The sequence below is a fragment of the Diprion similis genome, chromosome 4 (assembly GCF_021155765.1).
Source record: "Diprion similis isolate iyDipSimi1 chromosome 4, iyDipSimi1.1, whole genome shotgun sequence".
Classification (NCBI taxonomy): domain Eukaryota; kingdom Metazoa; phylum Arthropoda; class Insecta; order Hymenoptera; family Diprionidae; genus Diprion; species Diprion similis.
Window position 1 is genome coordinate 15,206,360 of NC_060108.1, and position 19,318 is coordinate 15,225,677.

At 43.4% G+C, this 19,318-nt stretch overlaps 1 protein-coding gene across 3 annotated transcripts in view; it reads right to left on the reverse strand.

Moving 5' to 3' along the window:
* Positions 1-19,318, reverse strand: part of LOC124406022 (E3 ubiquitin-protein ligase MIB1) — a 240,064-nt gene that overhangs the window by 2,089 nt on the left and 218,657 nt on the right. For all 3 annotated transcript variants that reach the window (XM_046881331.1, XM_046881330.1, XM_046881328.1), the window contains exons 10-14: positions 2,402-2,621; positions 1,760-2,070; positions 653-827; positions 380-545; positions 101-255 (exon numbers count right to left, since the gene is read on the reverse strand). In XM_046881331.1, coding sequence (XP_046737287.1) covers positions 101-255; positions 380-545; positions 653-827; positions 1,760-2,070; positions 2,402-2,621 — 1,027 coding nt within the window. The remainder of the gene's footprint in view (positions 1-100; positions 256-379; positions 546-652; positions 828-1,759; positions 2,071-2,401; positions 2,622-19,318) is intronic.

Here is a 19,318-nt window from a genome sequence, read left to right on the forward strand (position 1 = left end):
ATCGTTACAAGGATACGCCAAGCAATTGAGATGAGTTTTCTGTACAGACCAGTTTGGGCAGAGAAATATATCTATGTATAGATTTTATTTTCTTTAATACCTGTTCCTTAATGTCTTGTAGCTGTTGCTGGAGTTTTTGTATGTCACTGTGCGACGTGTCACGGCTTCCGTTATTCATCAGCGCAGCTTCTCCTTCATTGGGAATGACAGGCACCGGCTCTTCTTCGGGATCTGCTTTTACTTCGGATATGGTACCTGCGTAATGCACATGTTTCATGACAGTTGAAATAGTGGTCGATGGAAGCAAAGAATTTTGGAACCACAACCGATATGTACATACATAATTATAAAGACCTATTCAACATTCAAGTACGATTACCTCCTCCTCCGCAGCATATGGAGAGCGGTACCATGTGTTGAATTTGTGCGCGGCATTGGACGCACTTTTTCATCAACGAGGCGCAACTTTCACAAGCACACATGTGACTGCAGGGTCGAAAAAGTACTCCTGCTTTGCGATCAGAGCAAACGACGCATTCTTCGATCTGTGAACATTGTAGGAAGATAATTGATAACTTACTTTTCCTGACTGTTGGGATTGAAGAATGAATATCCCGATTTATCAGCGAATCGAGTTTCACTATACACGTACCTTGATTCTAGATAAAACGTTTTCTCTGCAGATCAGACACTTCTTTACTCTAGGTGCACAGACGTTGCAGCAAGCTACGTGTCCACAGGGATTAAATAGAGTCTCTCTCTTTCCATCAGAACACACCAGACATTCGTCGATTGCTGCTGACGGTACAGGAGCTTCGATGTCGTGCCTACGAAAATCATTTGATCGAACATTTAACGGTATGCTGACGAAAGAAACAACAACTTTTTCTTTATTATAAGCGAATGCAAAAAAGATTTAATCTCGATTTTAAATTCTATTTTAAAATGCATTTTTTTTTAATTAATTCTAAATCGCAGTGGATGACAAAACTCGAACCTCCGTGTGAACTCAGTTTTTCAATCCTTTTATTTGTACACTTTTTCAAACTGTTCTAGGCTTTTAAGAATCAGAAAAACATTCAGCGCTTCTTCTCAAAGTATTCGATATTTGGATAGCTCAAAGTTTTTAAAGTATTGTTCATAATAATCGATATTGAGAAAACGACTGTTCCCTGAAAGACCCAGTGTTCATACGGAGGGTTAAGAAGTCATTCCATGAAAGGTTTTGAATGCCACAAGTTTTGTCTAAGCGGACTACCTTTATAAAATTACATCAAGATATTCGATTTTGAAAGCAAGTAGGGTAAAATTGGGAAAATGAATATCTAAAAAAGGTTATATCGAATGCGTTTATACTCGACTCAGAAAAAAATGGTCGGAGCAATATAATCTTCAATATTTTCGTCGCCCAAAAACAGTTATTTGTTTCGTTTAAATAATTATTTCTGACTCGGGTTCCTTGAGATTTACGTACGATACACAGTCTTGAAAACTTTTGGAGTATTTTTTTAGTTTTATTGGCATGCGTATTCGCCAAACGTAAATAAAAAAAACGAAAACTTCATCGTGCATTTTGAATCCATAACCGAAACTGCATAAATCGAGGGAAATTGAAGGCATAGACAGATAATACAGTAGCGGTCGAAGTAGAATGCCAGAGCGTAGAAACCCGATTTTAAATTCAATCACTTTGGACAAGTTAAAACGATACAAAAAAAGTCCGAATGTAAAATGATAGAATATGAATTTTTGCCCGTACGATTCTTTGTCCTTGTGGCATTTGGTCAAAGTTTTGCAGAGATTTGGATCAGGGCAGAGGTCGAGGGGGGTTTGTCCTTTCTTATTTTTCAGGGTAAGATCGGCCCCGTGAGCAGCCAGGAAGCAGGCGATAGACGCGCTGCTCTTTTTGTCCTGGCCTTGGGCCCCAAGACCCATAAGAAGTCTACCGACGTCTTGGACATCCTGGAGTTGTCGTAACTGGGACAACGTGTGATGTCTCAGAGCTTCGTGCAGCGGCGTATCTCCGTCTTTGTCAGCCACGTTCAAATTCGCACCTTCGCGGACCAAGAGCTGGATGGAAAAAGGGAGAGAAAAAAAGAAAAATTAAATGAACTATCGAGTAGCTAAGGTCTTATGGGGATCCAACAAACCGTAAACCAAAGCAGTAATTAATTTAAATACGGTGTATTTAATTGCAAGAGTAGTTATTCGTTGGAGTTTGTTTTATTAAATCTTGAGTCTGTGCAACAAAATAGGAGCTTTGACAGCGTGCAGGAAGTTTTTTAGTATTATTGATCGAAAACGATCAGCTGATTGCTCTCTTCTCAACGCTGTGTTGCATATTGTGGGCAGTCAGGTTCACAAGTTCGTTCCCAATTTGCAGAGACCGCGTTATACTCACCCTGACTATTTGTGTGTGCTGCCTTTCGACGGCTAGGTGTAAAGCGGTCTGCAGATTTACGTTCTGCAAGTCTAAGTCGGCTTTACCGGCTTGTGCTAATTGCTCGGCAACTTCTACGTGGTTGTTAAGGGCCGCAAGGTGTAGGGCCGTGTAGCCATCGTCTTTTTTTTCATCCACTATCCATGGTCTCGGAAGTTTCGAAAGGAGCACACGCATCGCACTGTAAAATAAAAAAATTTACAGGTGGAATTAATTCTCAAGAATTATTGTGCAAATTAGGATTATTGATGATTTTCGGTAAAAAATTAATTTGCAGAGTCGATCTGAGTGCTTGGAGCTATTTTATTTTCTACTTCGCAAAGGTGTCTGGTGATAAGCTGAATTACGAAACAGTTAGGTACCTTGTAATATCTATAAGGGCAGTTTGGCGCGAACATTTAAATTATTATTCATTCCTTGAACTTTGTAAAACTTTAAGAATATATAACGTTCGTCATCTGCATCCAATTTGCAAACGTAAATTTCATTTAAATTCTCCCTCGGCTTCTTCGCTTGAATTGGAAGAAGCAAAAACGCGAACAAAAGTTGAAAAAAAAAGAAGAATAAAAAGAAAAAAATCAAGACTTTGTCCAGATCACAATAGGTATTATCATATTGCGACGTTTGAAATATCTTGATAATAAGATAGGCGCCAAATTGCAAACTGCCTATAGATCTATTCCGGATCAACTTTTTCACAGTGTAAAGTTAAATATTTTTATGAGTAAAGTTCGTCCATTTTCCTACCAGAGAAATGGGTTGAAAAGTATTTCAGAACTGTCCAACTCCTTTCGCGAGATATAACTTTCGGGTTCGAAATTGTTTGCTCTGTGTATCCTGTTTCCTGCACATACCTACACATCTGCGCATCGCGGTGATCAGTTCACTGATGTGAGCGGAAATCAAACTTGTTGCGACCACATTCCGCGAAGGGGCGCAGTTAGTTTAAATAAAATGAAATAAAAAAAAAAATAAATAAAAAAATAAGTATGAGATGAAAATGGTAAAATCTCATAAAATTGATGGTGCCTTTCGCTTTCTTAATTTCTTCAATTTCATTCGCAACATGATAATATAAAAATTAATATCTACTCCTCACAGATTTTCATACGTACATAGACATAATACAATAACGTGTAATTTTATATCACACACGGTTTGTGATGCTAAATGCGATTCTTTGGACGAGCGAAATTTCGTCCAAATGCTCGGTAGTGATTTTTTGAAAATCAATTTGCCAGCGACCAGGATAGCATGACAGAGACTGAAAACAGGCATAATATCAGAATCATATCCGAGTCTGTAAACTGCGACGGAGGATCTCCGTCGAGCCGGTGCCCTGCACATGTGCAGAGTCTGGTGCACCGCTGCCGTCTTCGTCTCCCGTCTCCCGTCCCGTTTCTAGGGGTAACCGCGTAGGCCGGGAGGTCAGTTTCTTTGGCTAAATCCCTCGAGGAGGCCCGGTAAGACACTGACAACAGCTGTTAGCTCTGGAGCTTCGTCATGGTCCCCGTGCATTCTCGGGTTGAAAACCCACCCGTGGGGCATAATTTTTGCATTGTCGCGAGCGTCGAGTTGTCGGAACTATTCGCACTTTTACGCTAGATTGAGTTTAGTTTGAATTTTTTTTTTTTTTTTTTTCTTTTTATATTTTTTCTATTGCTTTCCCCGGAACCCCGAAAGAATTTATTTTATGCATTATATCTGTAAGTTTGAAAAGTAAGTGAGTAAAAATCACTTCCAGATCAATCGGTTAACGTTGTTTTTTTAGCGAGGGTGTGGATTTATACCAGCTATTCCGGATATTGGCAATTGATCAGTGTCGCTACTAAATCATCGAAACTTCGACCAATTTCATACATATATTTTATGTAACACACACACACATATAAATGAACGAAACTCAAAGCGTCGAGAGCCGTTATTCGTTCGGCGGCGGTGTTATTCCGTTAGAAAACTTTTGTCTCGTCCTATAGTATGGCTCCCTATGATTTACAGCCCGGTAGTGATGCTGACGATAAAGAGAATCGCACAGTTTATTTTTGCAAGACCTGCTGCCACGCAGAGGTCCGCTATTACCAAAGCTTTAAAATATACGACTGTGGATATACATATAGGACGTCTTACTTAGGCGTAAACAAATTTATAAAAAGAGAGATAGAGAGAGAGAGAGATAGGGAGAGAAAAAAGTGAGATGCTGAAAAGAACCTCCTGTAACGTCACGTGCAGTGCTTATTTTCAATATCGACGCGGGTAAATCAGAAAACCGCGGCCAGATTCGCTTATCTTCTCACAGACATGACCGAGGATAAGACTCTAGGATGAATCTTTGTTAAACGCCCTCGTAGTTATAATATAGGTAGGCAGGCGCCGAGGAATTTTAGAGAGACAAACGGTTGGCGCCGTTCGTTACGACTGTGTTTAATAATTAATAAATTTAATTATCTCAGTAGAACAGCTACCGTCGCTGTTACCAACCACTGCGGCTTCTGCCACTGTTGCATAGCGTAATAATTATGAAGTACACAATACACACGCTATAATATTATTACGATAATTGCTTGATTAGTACCAAACGTAATTGCGATGTGCAGAGTTAGTTGTGTGCGATTGTTGATACTTCGCGGAGTTAACCCGTTACGCGATTCTCTACAATATTTGTTACGTAAAATAGGTACAGGACCGTTTATGTCATTGACGTCGACGAGTATTTTTCATCCTGATTAATATACTTGTCGATGATATTATGCATAGGTGGTAAATATTTATTTCAATATAGGTATACGGGCTAAAAATAAGATGTTTTTTCCATTAATTAGAAGTATCGAGTCCGTGATGTTTTTAGAGATTAATATATAACTCAGCTGGGGCACCTCAGTTTTCCTTATTTCCGTAGCTCCTTGACGTTCGTTTATTCTCCATTACCTATTGCATTGCGCACTTTACTCTCCACTTCGACAGTTTGGCAAGTCTTGGAATTCTATTTATCTTCCCTCACTTGCACGCACAGTGCGAGGAACTTTGTTTAGGTAGATTGTTACAAAGTTGAAAATTCTATCAGTCAGTTGGGCGGCCGCCGTCTGCACCGCGGAGCGAATCCAATTCCATCAAACTTGGAGTAATAAATAACAGTTTTGATCCCCCCCCCCCCCCCCCCCCCCGCATCGTTGTCAATCATATTTTGGATTTCCGCTTTACGGACGCGTCATTGCCGTTTCGAATGCCCCTCGCCGCTATTCGGTTTACTTCGAAACTTCACAGCTCCCTTAGCCCAGTGAATAGAAGTTGAATTTATAGGGCTGTAATGCAAAATTATAAATCAGCTGTTTCAACGTCGCATGCGTTTCATTGACAGGTAAGGAGCTCAACTTACAAAGTCTGCGGTCACACCCATCCGGCGTAAGTTATCTTGAAAAACTCGTCTTATGTCATACCTCGAAAACGGTTGACTTTAGGATAAAAAACATACAGGATTTTTGGTAGGTAATTAGATTCCTTATATTTTCTATTTTGAATTTCTGTTTAATTTAACAGCCTTTTCAAAAATGGCGACTTATGCCGGATGGGTGTAACCGCAGACTTTTTAAGTTAAGCTGTCAATAAAACGCATGCAACATTAAATCAACTTATTTAGAATTTCACATCATGAATTGCAGTTTATTGACTGGGTTACACGCTACACAGCGTCATTCTGAAATATATACGTCTACCTATCTGTGCAGGAACTCCGGGAGTCGAGGAAAACGTGCAGTGCACTTCTTGAGGGAGATTCTTTATTATTCTGAGGGGCGGAAATCGGCGCAGGCAGAAAATAAGGGCTGTCAATTAACTCGCGGAAGGAAAGTAAAATAAAGGGATCGTCGGTATTCCCGGTAGATATTCGAAGACCATTAGTTGGAGCGTAAAGTTGTTCTCGTCGATCCGCAAGGTCCCTATAATTTATGCGTTCAATACGTTCCGCGCCGCGTCACGCTGTCATCTTTCGACTCTCGCCGCTTTTTCTCATCGTGGGCGTTTTAAGTCACACGAGGGTGAGGGTCTAAAGGAGGTAGGGCTTGGACGTGATCGAGACGGGGGTGTCGGCAGTGAAAAAAATATATTAATTTCAAGCTTGCTTAAAGTTATTGCAAAAAATTCGATAGCACTCTTCAAAACTTTTTCGCGGTTGTACGGCAATGGAAGTCATATCAAATAAAATACGACGCGATCGTCTCTCCCCGAAGAAGAGAGAGAGAGAGAGAGAGAGAGGGAAATAGAAGACGAAGAAGAAGAAAAAGGAAAAGAAGAAATTGACGAAGAAGCATGCAGAGAGCGGGGGAAAATGGAGGGAGAAAAAGAGAAGGAGATAGTCGGAGGGAAAGCCAAAGTGCTTTTATAATACGAAAAAGTTATGCCATGCGCCTGAGACGTCGTCGTATATTTGTACACGCATATACGTATATAACAAATATACGTACCTTCGTAATAAAATCTATAAATTTTAGGGGAATTTTTTTGGAAAGAGCGTCGAGTATGTAAAGATGTGTGCAGTTAAAATAAATTACCTGCTCTGGAGCAAACTTTATTCATAGATCATACGGACAAAGTTCTAGCTAGAGACTTTCGTCAAATAGATTGGCGAGAAAAAATCTAAACGGGATGATACGAGACGTATGATATTAACCGTACTGATTTCGAATAATATTCAGGTATGCCAGATATTCGTATAACAGAGTGCAAACATTGGGAGTAATTGCGGAGGAAATGAAACGAGGTTTTTCTTGCAATTTTTTTTCGCAGCTTCACCGTAGCGTATAAAGTTCAATAATTGATTGAAGAATAAAAGTAAAAAGAAAAACGTGGAAGAAAAAAGAAGATAAAAAAGTAAACACGGATAAGGATTTCAAAACCGCCGGAGGAATGTTTCCGGCGTATGTTTTATAGCGTGATTCCCGAAGCACCTGGTGAGTTGTAAAAATTTAACAGTAAATTTTCAGTCTGCAGAAAAAAAGCACGTGGGCTCGTACCTCCACGTGGGCCATGTGGCGATGATGCTTGCGGAGTTTCTGAAAAGTTTCTTTTTTTCTCTTCCCTCTCTCTATCTCGCTCCTTTTCTCTTTTTGCCTTTTTCCTTCTCACCGAGAGACGGGCAAGTGCAGGGGGCGAGAAGAAAAAAATAGAGAGTGAGAGAGAAAGAGAGCGAGAGAGAGAGAGAGAGAGAGAGAGAGAGAGAGATAGAGGCAGGGTAAGTGGTGAAGGAACGTTAAGCGCGTTTGTGGAATCTGATAGGATCTCCGTATATCGGTCTACGGTATCCTACGGATGGCGGGAGGAGTACTGGAAGAGATAGAGAGGATCTTGAGAGAGCGACGCACTTTGGGTCAATGCGATCGCATGGCTCACGCTCCAGTGGCAACATCCGAAAGATACTGCAGGTAGGCACGGGGAATATCGGAAGCAAGCAGAGAACGGAATAAAAGCGGGGGATCCCCCGTGCACACAAAATGCCTTGGCGTATTTTTCGAGTGCTTCTTTACAGTCGGAGTGGATTGGATCGGACGAAAGTAGGCAATTGATCGGATAATAGGAAAGATGCGATATTCCTTTCCTCGGATCCTCAGTTCCTGGATTCCCTCATGGTCCGACCAGAAACGCTATCCTCTCTCCTCAGGGTATAAAGAACAGTCTCCATGTCTTATATCCGAGGGTGCGGTGCGGGTGTCTCAATTGCAAAAGAAAAAGCAGCTGGATTGTTTTTGCGCCGAGCACTTTCGCAGCTAGCCGTGCGAGGGGAGATTTGATACGCCGTGGAAAATCCTAGAGCGATCCGCATCTCACCAAGCCGCAAGTTGTAATTATTTTACAAAAAAAAAAAGAAAAACAAACTCAGAGTATTTCGAAGTCGCGATTCGGGACGAGGTATAGGCTTTGGAAAAATCAATTTCGTTCATCGATCATTGGCAGTCAATGGTGACAATGCCCAAATCGATAAACTGCTGCACGACACATCCCTGCACTGATTGTTTGTTGATATTTCTTCTTGTTTAGCGAATAGATTATTCGTCGGTGCACATTCTTGTTTTAATAGTCATAACCCCGAACTCCGTTTTTTCTTTTTCTTTTTCAGAAACGAGAACATGCTTCCCTAATTATCCCGGTTTTTTCTATCAGTCCCCTACTATACGCGTACCTATCCGCCCGTCCAGGAATACGCGTTAAGCCGACGCAGTTGCCCAACAGTCACCACCATCGAGGACAAACGCTATTCCCGGAGTTATGTGACGAGAGAGGAAGAAAAGAAAAAAAGAGAGATAAAAGAACAACGATGCAAGTAATATTATACCGACTCTTCAGTACCCACTTGAAACGATCGTTGAAAAATAAGAAAAGAACACGTTTGTGCCTCGACTTCCATTTCCGCGTAACTTGTGGCAAAGTCAAATTGTTCCAAATTATCTTTGATTTTGCTCGAAAAATGAACCTCATACTCAGCAGGTGCAGCGATTTAAGGGGTTGCCTCATATCTCACTCCCGGAGTAAACTTGAGGAGCGAATGATCCTGGATGCAGGTTCCAGGAGGTTCTGCAGGTTGTAGGAGTGGCGGTGCAAGGGGTCAAATAGAGCGGAGCTGAGCGAGCTCATCTGTCAGAGGGATATATTTACGGAGTAAAATACTGTCAACAAACGTTGTAGGTTGTACATACTCTCAAGGCCCCTTGAGCTCTCCTCCTATTTCGTCCTAGAGCAGCAGGACCGACAACGACCAAAGGATTTCCGAGGTAGGAAACAGGGTCTCCTTGTGTCAAGCCTATCTTGTGCTTTCGTGTTGCCGTGTTTACGTTGATGGACAGCTTCTGGGTTAGTTCCACCACCTGGTGCCTCGTTCAACGACCAACCAAGAACGCTGTTATCCCCCCCCCCCTGCCCCACCGGCTCGTGTATGTGGTAAAAATCCAATTTTACAAATATCCGTAAGGGTCTCCTTGGCGATGATGGACGTCAGAAACTTTCTGCGCGTAGTGACCGGTTGACAAATAATTTTCGACTTTGCAGTGATGGTCGAAAATTAATCTCGATCATTCTCTTTAGGTTTTTAACCCAGTTGCGATGCATTTTTCACATGCATTTGTAGCTTCGAGATTGGGTTATCAGGCATATATTGGGATGATACGAAAAAATCAGTAAGAAAAAGGGAAAAAATAATTTCATAGTAGAATTAACCTTTTCTCTCGATTATCTGAATCTTTTTTTTTATCAGCGAGAAATGAATTGTTTTTCTTTTTTTTTTTCAAATTTTCATTCCCTTAATATTTTGAGATGTTAGTAATTTTAGGTATAGACTTTACAGCTAAAACTGATCTGCGGACAGTACGCGATGTGGTGAATCTTTGAATCATTGGGATTATTCAAATGTTGAATGGTTTTATTTTTATTTTTATCTTGTGTGTATTTATAATAAAGAAGAGATGAAAATTCTCATTCATCCGAAACTTCCTCAATCCAACAGTTTATTTTCCGACCAATATTGCCTCCCCCCCCCTTCCCCGGCCTCCGTTCTCGCGACGTAACGTTGTATTATATTACACTTGATGCAACCATCTGCAAACAGTAGCGCGCGGTATTTCTCCCTTTAGTATTTCTACTCTCGAGCTGTAAACAAGTCGTTTTCGTCGTACGACGATTAGGAGGCAGGACTACGAAGACTACAAAGACGACGAAGAGTAGGAAAAAAAGGATGAGAAGGAGCAGTAGCCTTAGCCTCGAATGAAATTTCCTTATTCCGCAAGTCTAGCATTAACATAGGCACGATGCGAAGGGTCCCGGTAACGCCAACGGGTCAGTACTACGTCGTAATTTATTTTTACGTTACCGTAATAAGTATAAAAAAAGCGCGCGACAGGGAAGAAACTTAGTTTCGGATGCATTTTCGTGAAAAGAGGATGAAAGAAAAAAAAAAAAGAAAAAAAGAATTAAAGCTTTAAGGAGGTCTTTTCCTAGTGGCAATTTTTCCTTCGACAATTTCCGTAACGCGATTAAAAAAGCGACTAACAACGAACGAAATAAAAAAAAAAGGTTGTAAAGAAAAGCAGAGAAACAAAAAAAGAAAAGGAAAAACAAACTCTACAACGAGAAGAAAGTGAGAAAAAAGAAGACGATTATAAAAGTAGGCGATAAAAAATAGGAAATATATATATATGGTTAAGGAGGGGAGGAGGACGGCTCACGCGCGCGTGACGACGATCATGCGTGTGTAAGATCGCTGCGGGTTTAATAAAAATAGCGTCGCGACGCGTCCGTCGTTCGTTTTCTCTCTCTCTTGTAGCAGCACCGCGTGCGCCGGCATTATTCGGGGATGCATATCGGTAGGCCGCCGGCCGGTGCGGCGCGCGGCGTCGCGGTGCTGCCGCAGTCACCGTAACGCGATTTAATTTTAGACCCCCGCGCGGACGTCGAGAAATTCATACTTGCAGCTGCAGCGGAGGAGGGGTGGCGGGGAGCGGTGCCGAATCATCGAAAAAATGACGATCCGTGTCGCTGGCCTCGGGTTATTCAACGCCAAAAGAGAGGATCGTGTGTAACAGCGAGGTGGAGGAAGAGGGTGACAGAGGGTAGCCCTGACGATGAAGACGAAGAAGAAGAAGAAGAAGAAGAAGAAGAAGATGATGAAGAAAAAGAAGATCAGACGCCGCGGGTGATCGTAGACTGGGAATAATAGCCACGGGTCTCTCTCCTCAGCCCGGCTTCTTCATCTTCGTCTTCTTCGTCTTCTTCGTCTTGTTCTTCGTCGTCGTCGTAGTTGAAACCGGCGAGACTTCTTCGGTCCAGGAATAGTCGCCATGTGGCGGAGGAGGCCGTCCATAGCAAACCTATTTCGGGTAAAGACAAATTTGGCCCGAGGGCTGCCGAGCCATGCCGTCGAGCGTTGCTCGTCAAGTGTAGGTTTACATACTCGGGCCCCTGCAGGGGGGGATATGGGTGGCGTTGGGTGTGACAGGGAGGCCAATGGGATGTGTGCAGCCATTTTTAGAGGGCTTGTTGAAGGAGCTGAGGCCAACGGATGCGGCATTCAGTCCGAGGCGGTCTAGCCGGCCAGGAGGCCACGCTGCGGTCTAAGAACTAGCGAACTCCGCGGTTCCGACATCCCGGCACAATCGCTCGGCGTTCGATCCGGTTTTCACCCTCGAAGAGACGTGAGAGTCCAGTCTCGGCCCTCGAAGAACGCGTCGGTCGAATCGCGACGAGGACCGCGGTGCCGTTTTCACGGGGTTTTGTTACTCGATTCCGCGCTTCCTTCGTACGTCCCTAAATTGATCAGTGCTCCTTGGAGAACTGCTGCTGAGAAGGTGTTCATCGATAACCCTAAACGGGTGCTGACACCCTCCTCCGCACGAAGGAAGGAAGAGCGAAAAGTCGAAGGTCCTCACAGAGCCAGACAACTGTTCCGTACTTCCTTACTTCCCATAGTGAAAGCGACTTATGGAATGTAAAGAAGTATGGAGCCGGGTTGTGGCCGTTCGACACCCGGAACCGAAGAGAAGACCCGAAGACGGAGTTGCAGTTAAAGTGAAAAAGTAATTGTACCTCATTAAAGTACTACGTCGATGTAGAAGAGAGAGAGAGAGAGAGAGAGAGAGAGAGAGAGAAAGAGAAAGAATGAGCGATAGAGAGAGAATGAAAGAGAGAGAGAAAGAGAGAGAGAGACGATTGCTGAAGGATTCGAGGTGTAATTCAACCAACCAATCGAAATTTCCGATTTATGGACACGCGGCAATCGACGATTCCTCAGACCCGGTGTGCAGACGATACCCGAAGGAGTTTATAAATAGCGCCGCGGTTCTCCGTGGGGGCGCCGCGACGGGCGTCGTTCGCCGTTCGAAAATAGAAACTCGCGTCCGCGTCGGCCATATTTCCAGAAATAAGTTCTCCGATTTCACGATCTATTTCCGGCACGCCCGCGGCTCCGGTGCAGTAGACCGCCGTATAAGGAGAGAGTGCAACGCCACGTACTCGGGGCCCGGGCTCCCTGGACATCGGGGGTGATTATCACGCCGAGGACGATCGAGGGGACCAAAGATCCCCCGCCGCCTCCCGCAACTGCAACGCCGCGATTTATGCCTCATTACAATTTCGGTGATTCCGGCACCGGCAAGGATCAAATTTATACCCGTTCTGCAGCCCCTCTTGATACGAAGAAGAAATTTTTGTATGCACCTCAGCCTTCTCCTTCTCGCCATCCCTGCCCCCCCCCCCCCCCCTTCACCACTTTCACTTTATCATAAAAAATGGCAATTGATACACTGCTCCGCAACCGACACCGTTATATAAGGTCCGTATTACCACCCCCTCCCCCCTCCCTCTTCGGGCACTCATTTCACTATATTCAATTCAAGATTGCGAACGAAATACGCATTTCACCCTCTCGATGTTCAGCTTCTCAGCGCTGTACTCCCGTCGTTTCTTGAACTGTAATTTTTTATATGAATTTCTGTGTATCAACGATCGGCACGCGGGTGAAAATTATTCGTACAATTTTATGTCGAGTAAATTATCTTTCGAAATGGAAGCTTAAAAGTGAGAATGTAAAGAATCGTAATGCATCGTAATACCGCGATATTTTGATGAGTCCATGATTGTTCGTGAAAAGAAAAAAAAAAGAAAAAATTCTTCCCTGTCATTCGTTTGAATAAGAATTTTGAAACATCGAACGTATAAGTGAGGCATAACGAAATGCGCGGGAGAAATGTCTCCTTTTTACGCACTCGGATCTTGCAATATCCAATTTAAATTCAATTTCCCCTTTACGGCTAGGATATATATGCGTTATATAGATATACAGATTTACTGGTATAACTCGGCATATTGTCGACGATATTGCGTACGTACCTATATCTATAATGTGTGTATTTGTATTTGCGTATACATGTATTTACGTGCATACATATAGGTATAACCTATACTGGGGATAATAAATGCGATGCATAAAGATACGATCCGTGGGGGGAAAATGTTTGCTAGTAAATTACGTATACGTACAGAAACGGTACCATTATTTGCTCTTGCGCCTTCTCACGAGTTCACGACTCGAGTTCATGTACAGCGAGGTAAATATCTGCTTTGAATCACTTCGTTCGTGTATTCAGAAGAAATAAAAATTATTCCCCGATCGTCACTGTCGTTATGATTATTGATATCATCATCATCATCATCATCATCATCATGGTCATTATTTTTATTATTATTATTATTATTAATATCATTCCGTAAATTGCGTGGTAAAATTAGCCAAATCCACACAAAGCACGTTTCAAAATTTTCGACGCGTTATTTCCATAAAATAATATTGATAATCGTAATGATGGTAATATTAATTATAATAATAATAATGATAACCGCTTCAACACTCGAGGTAATATCGTTATTTTCATTAATACCACGGGCACACGATCCGATAGACGATGTATACATGGTGTGCACGGTAATGTTAAACCAGTGTTGCTACATTTAGTCATCAATAATTTACATCACGTCATTGTATAACATAATTTGCATAAACAAGGACAAAAAATAATTAATTACCATCACCCGGGTGAATATAATAAAAATTTTACATCCTCAACGCAGTAATGCGTCCTTCTTAATTTTTTTTTCTTTATATTCTGCTAACGTCTAATCAGAACTTAAAGATCTAACTCATTAAGCTGTTAACTGACGAATTATACGTCATAAATGAATATTGAATTTTTTACGTTATGCGGTTATTGTACATTTACTAATAAGCTTGTTATTAGATAGACGCAGACGAAATTGGAGCATGTGGTGCACTGCTGTTGCAGGCTTCTTGTGAGATTTGTTTTACCAGAGGAAGGAGGATCTCATCCACTCGTACCCGGTCCGATCTTTCCTCCGGCAGCATTTGCAGCGTGAAAATGAAGACCCAGAACAGTTGTTCTAGGTGAAAGATGTTCCGTATGACCTCGTAAAGACGGATAGACAGTGAGTAATGAAAACTCGGATCAATATTCCGACGATTAGTAATTTTCTATTAAATATTCAGCAGGAATCAAGGGCTGAGAACCACTGGCCGAAGGGGATATACACAACCCTGTATGAAATTCCGGGAATATATCAGCCAGAATCATAACTTCAGAAGCGTATAATCATCGGCATTTGCTAATTACAAAGCTGTAATTGCTCGACATGTGCGTACCTGCGTACTCGTACACAGACACCGACAACGGAACCTCGGAATTGGCAACAACTGCTGCTGCAGACCGACGTCTCATGCGATATTAATCACGAATACAGATACAACGATTCTAATCAGACCTACCCGGCGACACATTCTTCTTGTCGAACAATTCCGGGTAATCTGCAAACCAAACTCTCCCCCCCCCCATTTCCATGTCTGTGTATGAAAGTGTGGGTGAATCAGCCAAGTACAACGAACATCGTACGACGTTAATTTGTTACAAGAATATTACAAGAATCTAGACGCAAGATTTTTCGCAGATGTTATCTCACCAGTCACTTCCACGAGTATTAAGTCGGAGACAAAGTAAAGTTGTCTACGACCAGCGTCATTTTCAGCTCGAGGAATCATCGTAGTTCCTTTTTACAGTAAGACCAAAAAAATCAAGGAGGCATGGACGTCCCAATCTTTTACGCAGGTCGGGAGTCAGGGGACTTCCCCGGCGGGTTTAGCACGTGGCGGAGTCCCTCGGGCGACAGGTTTGGGTGCAATGCATGTACCTGGCCGGGCGATCCCAGCCGGCGGGGTACCGATGATCGTGCGAATTGTCAGGGCGCACGTGACCGTCGTACGAAGAGGCCAATAGTTGTCACCAGCTTTGCCCTCTTCTCCCATCACCCAGCCGCCAATTTCGCCCGGCTTTACCCACCCCCGAGTTTTTTTTTCAACCCCCTAAACTTCGCCTCGTACTCAACGCTCTTTTGCCGACTCTGCGTCGGCGTTTAAATGTATCATATAAGCAATCTGACGGACTGAAATTACGTCGGGCTTTCCGACGATGCAGCTACGCGTAATATCGATTATATTCGCTTGATTCGCGCGGTGTTAGCGACGTGTAATCGGTGATTTTCGATTGGTGCGGGTTATACACTGCGAATCGTCGATTCGACGGCCGATAATTAGAGGAGAATCGAATTGTGATCGTCATCGTCATCAAACGACTGTCGATGAATAGTTTATTCGTATTCGAATAGCATATTCTGGGTACCAAAGCACGGATTAGTGCGATTTTCGTTGCAGCTAATTTGCAGCTTTTTACAGCGATGAAATGGGTTTTGTGAAATTTCAGGTACAAGCAAATAACTTGAGGCAATTATAGATTTAACAAGTATTTTGATACGTCAACACACGCGTACGCGTAAAGCTCCCACGTAACGACTGGGTCGTCTCTTGATTAATTACGTAATCATAAGAACATCGAGGCAGAGAAAAAAAAATTCTTAGACTCGACAAACTCAATTAACGAAGGTTATACGCGTCGCCGTCGTAATTCTGCAAAGTGGAACGGGTCGAAGATTCGTCGAATCGTAGAAACATAAGGTCGCGAGATTCATTTAGCAGGTCCGTCTCAACCCGACCTTATAGCTTACTTATCAACGATCAGCCGTCTGATTTAAGAATCGTAACAGCGTCGCTCCGCCATTCCTCTTCAATTCTTCGCCGCATAAGAGGAGGACCAAAATGGCCGCGGGTAAGCAAAGCGATCTATAAAAATTTGCTCGCGGGATGCTAAGACGGCGACTGCGGCGATGTTTTTCCGTGTATCAGAGCCAAATTGTGGAATTTGTAACGGAACTTCCGGTTGTCTTGGAAAGGGTCTATAACCCGATCCTGGTTTCCTTGACAGTGGGAAGAAGTACACGTGTTTACATTTCCAAACGAACGAACGCATCGCGCAGCGCTTCACCCGGTCTGTGCATCGCCTATCTCTCTCATTTTATCTATTTTCTCCTATTTACCGAGATTCCTTCCGGCTTTTTTATCGCCTCACCGATTTCTCCATCCCCCCCCCCCCCCCCTCCCCCCCGCCCCTTCCCTTGGGCTGCCAGCTACGGGATACAATTTAAATACCTACTTCCAGACCATTTTCTACCTCACAGGATAGAACGTGCGCCCCCCCGCCCCCGACATTGTTCAGCCAAATACACCTGCCGAGATCACATTCCTCGTCGAACGTTAAGGAATCTACATTATGCATTTTGTACGGCACGGTAAATGGCAAGATGGACCCGTTCTTAACTTTGAATTTCATCATGATTTATCAGGGTGTCTGCATTTGTGTTTCAGAAAATTTTGAAAGCACGGTTAAAGCCTCGTACTTCTTGGCAGGTAACAATAAGACAATAGACTATAATGCACGCTGGTTTTCAAAAGACCGTCCTTTCAGATATTATCAGAAACGGAGTAGAGCAATTGTATCACTATAACGAGTAGTTCCGTGTGATCGGAATGGATCGTGTATGAAACCGGATCATGGATAATAACGGTGATGGAAAAACGTCGCAACACGTGCCGGAGATGCCGGCTTGTCGTTTAAATTCGACATCTTTTCAATGAACCAGTTGATAACCGCCTGGCTCGACTGATAAATCCGTCTACCCCTGCAGTCGGGGTGGTTCCTCGCTTGCCAGTTTGCGCACGTAAGTGAATCGTCAGCTTGTCGACGAGCCGGAGTTCTCCAGACTCGACTCGCTTTATTCAAGTTCCTCCGGTCCCTCGTCCGGCGGCCATCGCCATCGCCATCGCCATCACCAATCGCCATGGCAGTCTCCAAGCGAGAACCGATTGGAACTCAGCCCGGAAAAGGTGTCGAGTGCATTCCGGGGGCGCATGACGTGAATGGCTGGGCGAGAATCCGCGTTTGAAGTTTCAAAATAAGAACAAAGCATACCTCGGTGCAATTTATAAGATGGTCACGTGCAACCGTCGTCCAACTTTGCCGGCTAATCAGAAAAATCCACCCCCGCATCCCTCCGACTATCGAACCGGGGGATGGGGGTTTATTGAATTGTTCCTCGCCAGTCCTGCCATGCCGGATGACTACCCTCCTCCTCCTCCTCGCCTCCCGCAGGATCCAGTCAGCCGCGAAGAGGCTTTGCCGTTCCGTACGAAACCCCCACCCTCCCACCCTCGGAGCTCAATCAAGACTCTGCTGTTCTAAGATTTTTTACGATAGACTGGAGTTGGCTGTCTCGAACTCTTCTAATAGTTTGTCGGGCTTTTTCTTACTCTTTCCTCCGCTCCCCAGTTGAGACAGCATTTTCCGATTTTAGTGAGCGTTGAATCGGTCTTCCGACGTTCGTCCTTTTCGTTATAAATTCAATTCTTCGACAAAATTCGCTCTTCGATGATCCGACTACGTGTGAGTCTATAGGTACGTATACGTATGATTCAAAATTCTCTTTTTTCCGCAATAATGAACCTCGCTTCAACCCTGTCCCAACCCCTTGAACTTGACCCAGAATTTGATTACTGTCCCATTCTCCTTCATCGAGCAAGGACTGCACAGTGTGTAAGGAAAAATTCCCTGCTTCACCATTCTCGGGATGGATGAAAAGGAAGAAAACATACATTTAGGCGAAGCGTGCGAAGGCCAAAGAAAATATACAGTATAGCCGGTACGGGACTACGTCTAGTTGGGAATTTCACCCGTCGGGCAAATAACGGAATTGAATTACCGCAAAGATTAGTTTTTCTATCGGCATGAGTTACCGGGGTGGGGGGATGGCGAAAGAAAAAGTCGAGAGACGCGGTTGCCGGGTATGGTTTTCGTTATACGAATAGAGGGCAGATAGCACCCCACACCTCGGGGGTAGGTGTAGCAGCCGCCGCGGCCGCTTCTCATCCCGTTCCTGCTCTCTTGCCAGGCGTTTTTCGACCCCCAAACCCCGGCGGCTGAGCGACGGTATGTGTGTCACGTACGAGCTGCCAGCTCCTCCCTTCCCTCGCCCTCGGCCCCCTTTTACGCTCCTGGGAGGATCGCGGGGGTGGGATGGTCACGTGTGCAAGCTCGACTGGTGTGCGAATAAGTGAGGGGGGTGAGGAGGGGGGAATTTCGTGAACGGCATACCGAGCCTACACAATAATACCGCCATATACAGCCCTTTTCTCCCTTACTGATAAACACCGTCAATACGACGATTGCCGGCGTGTAGAAAAGGAGGGGCAGCTTTTCTGTTTGTTTTTTGTATTATTTTGTATGATCCTTGCAAGGCGAAGGAGCTCGAGAAAGTTTTTAAAAACGCTTCATCACTCGTTAGTTGTTACCTGTCTGCTGTCTGCGGGCTCGATTTATGCTCTGAGAGATCGTAACGGCAACATGGTTCCGTAGGTCGTTTGTATCTATTCCCTTGGAATTTAAAACACTGCTAGTTTAGACCACTTAGAGGAAGTTTTCTCGTATTTTACTGCACAGAGTGGAATCGACGTCATCGACGTACTGTGAACTAATACTACCTACATATACTCTGAGTGAAATATTTAATATTCTCTTTTACAGCGGGGAAAAGATGGAAAGAAAAAAGGAGCAGTAAATTGTGATGGAAAAAGAAAATGTTTAAGTTTTCATTTTTAAATACCCAGAACGGAGGCAAAAAAGGTAATTAAAGATTACAATTTGTATAATTATTAAAACCTGATTATTCCAGGACCAAATTGGTCAGATTCAGCATAATAGGTACTATAATAAATACGCTACGTATATTCAATTATATTGAAATCGGTGTATGCCGGTCACGACTTCGACTAGGACTAAAACAATATATTTTTGACGTCTAAAATATTTAGTTATTTGGTATTCACGTAAATAACAATTACGTATAAAAATATTGCCACAACGAGATGAACGACAAGATAAATTCGCGAAGTGA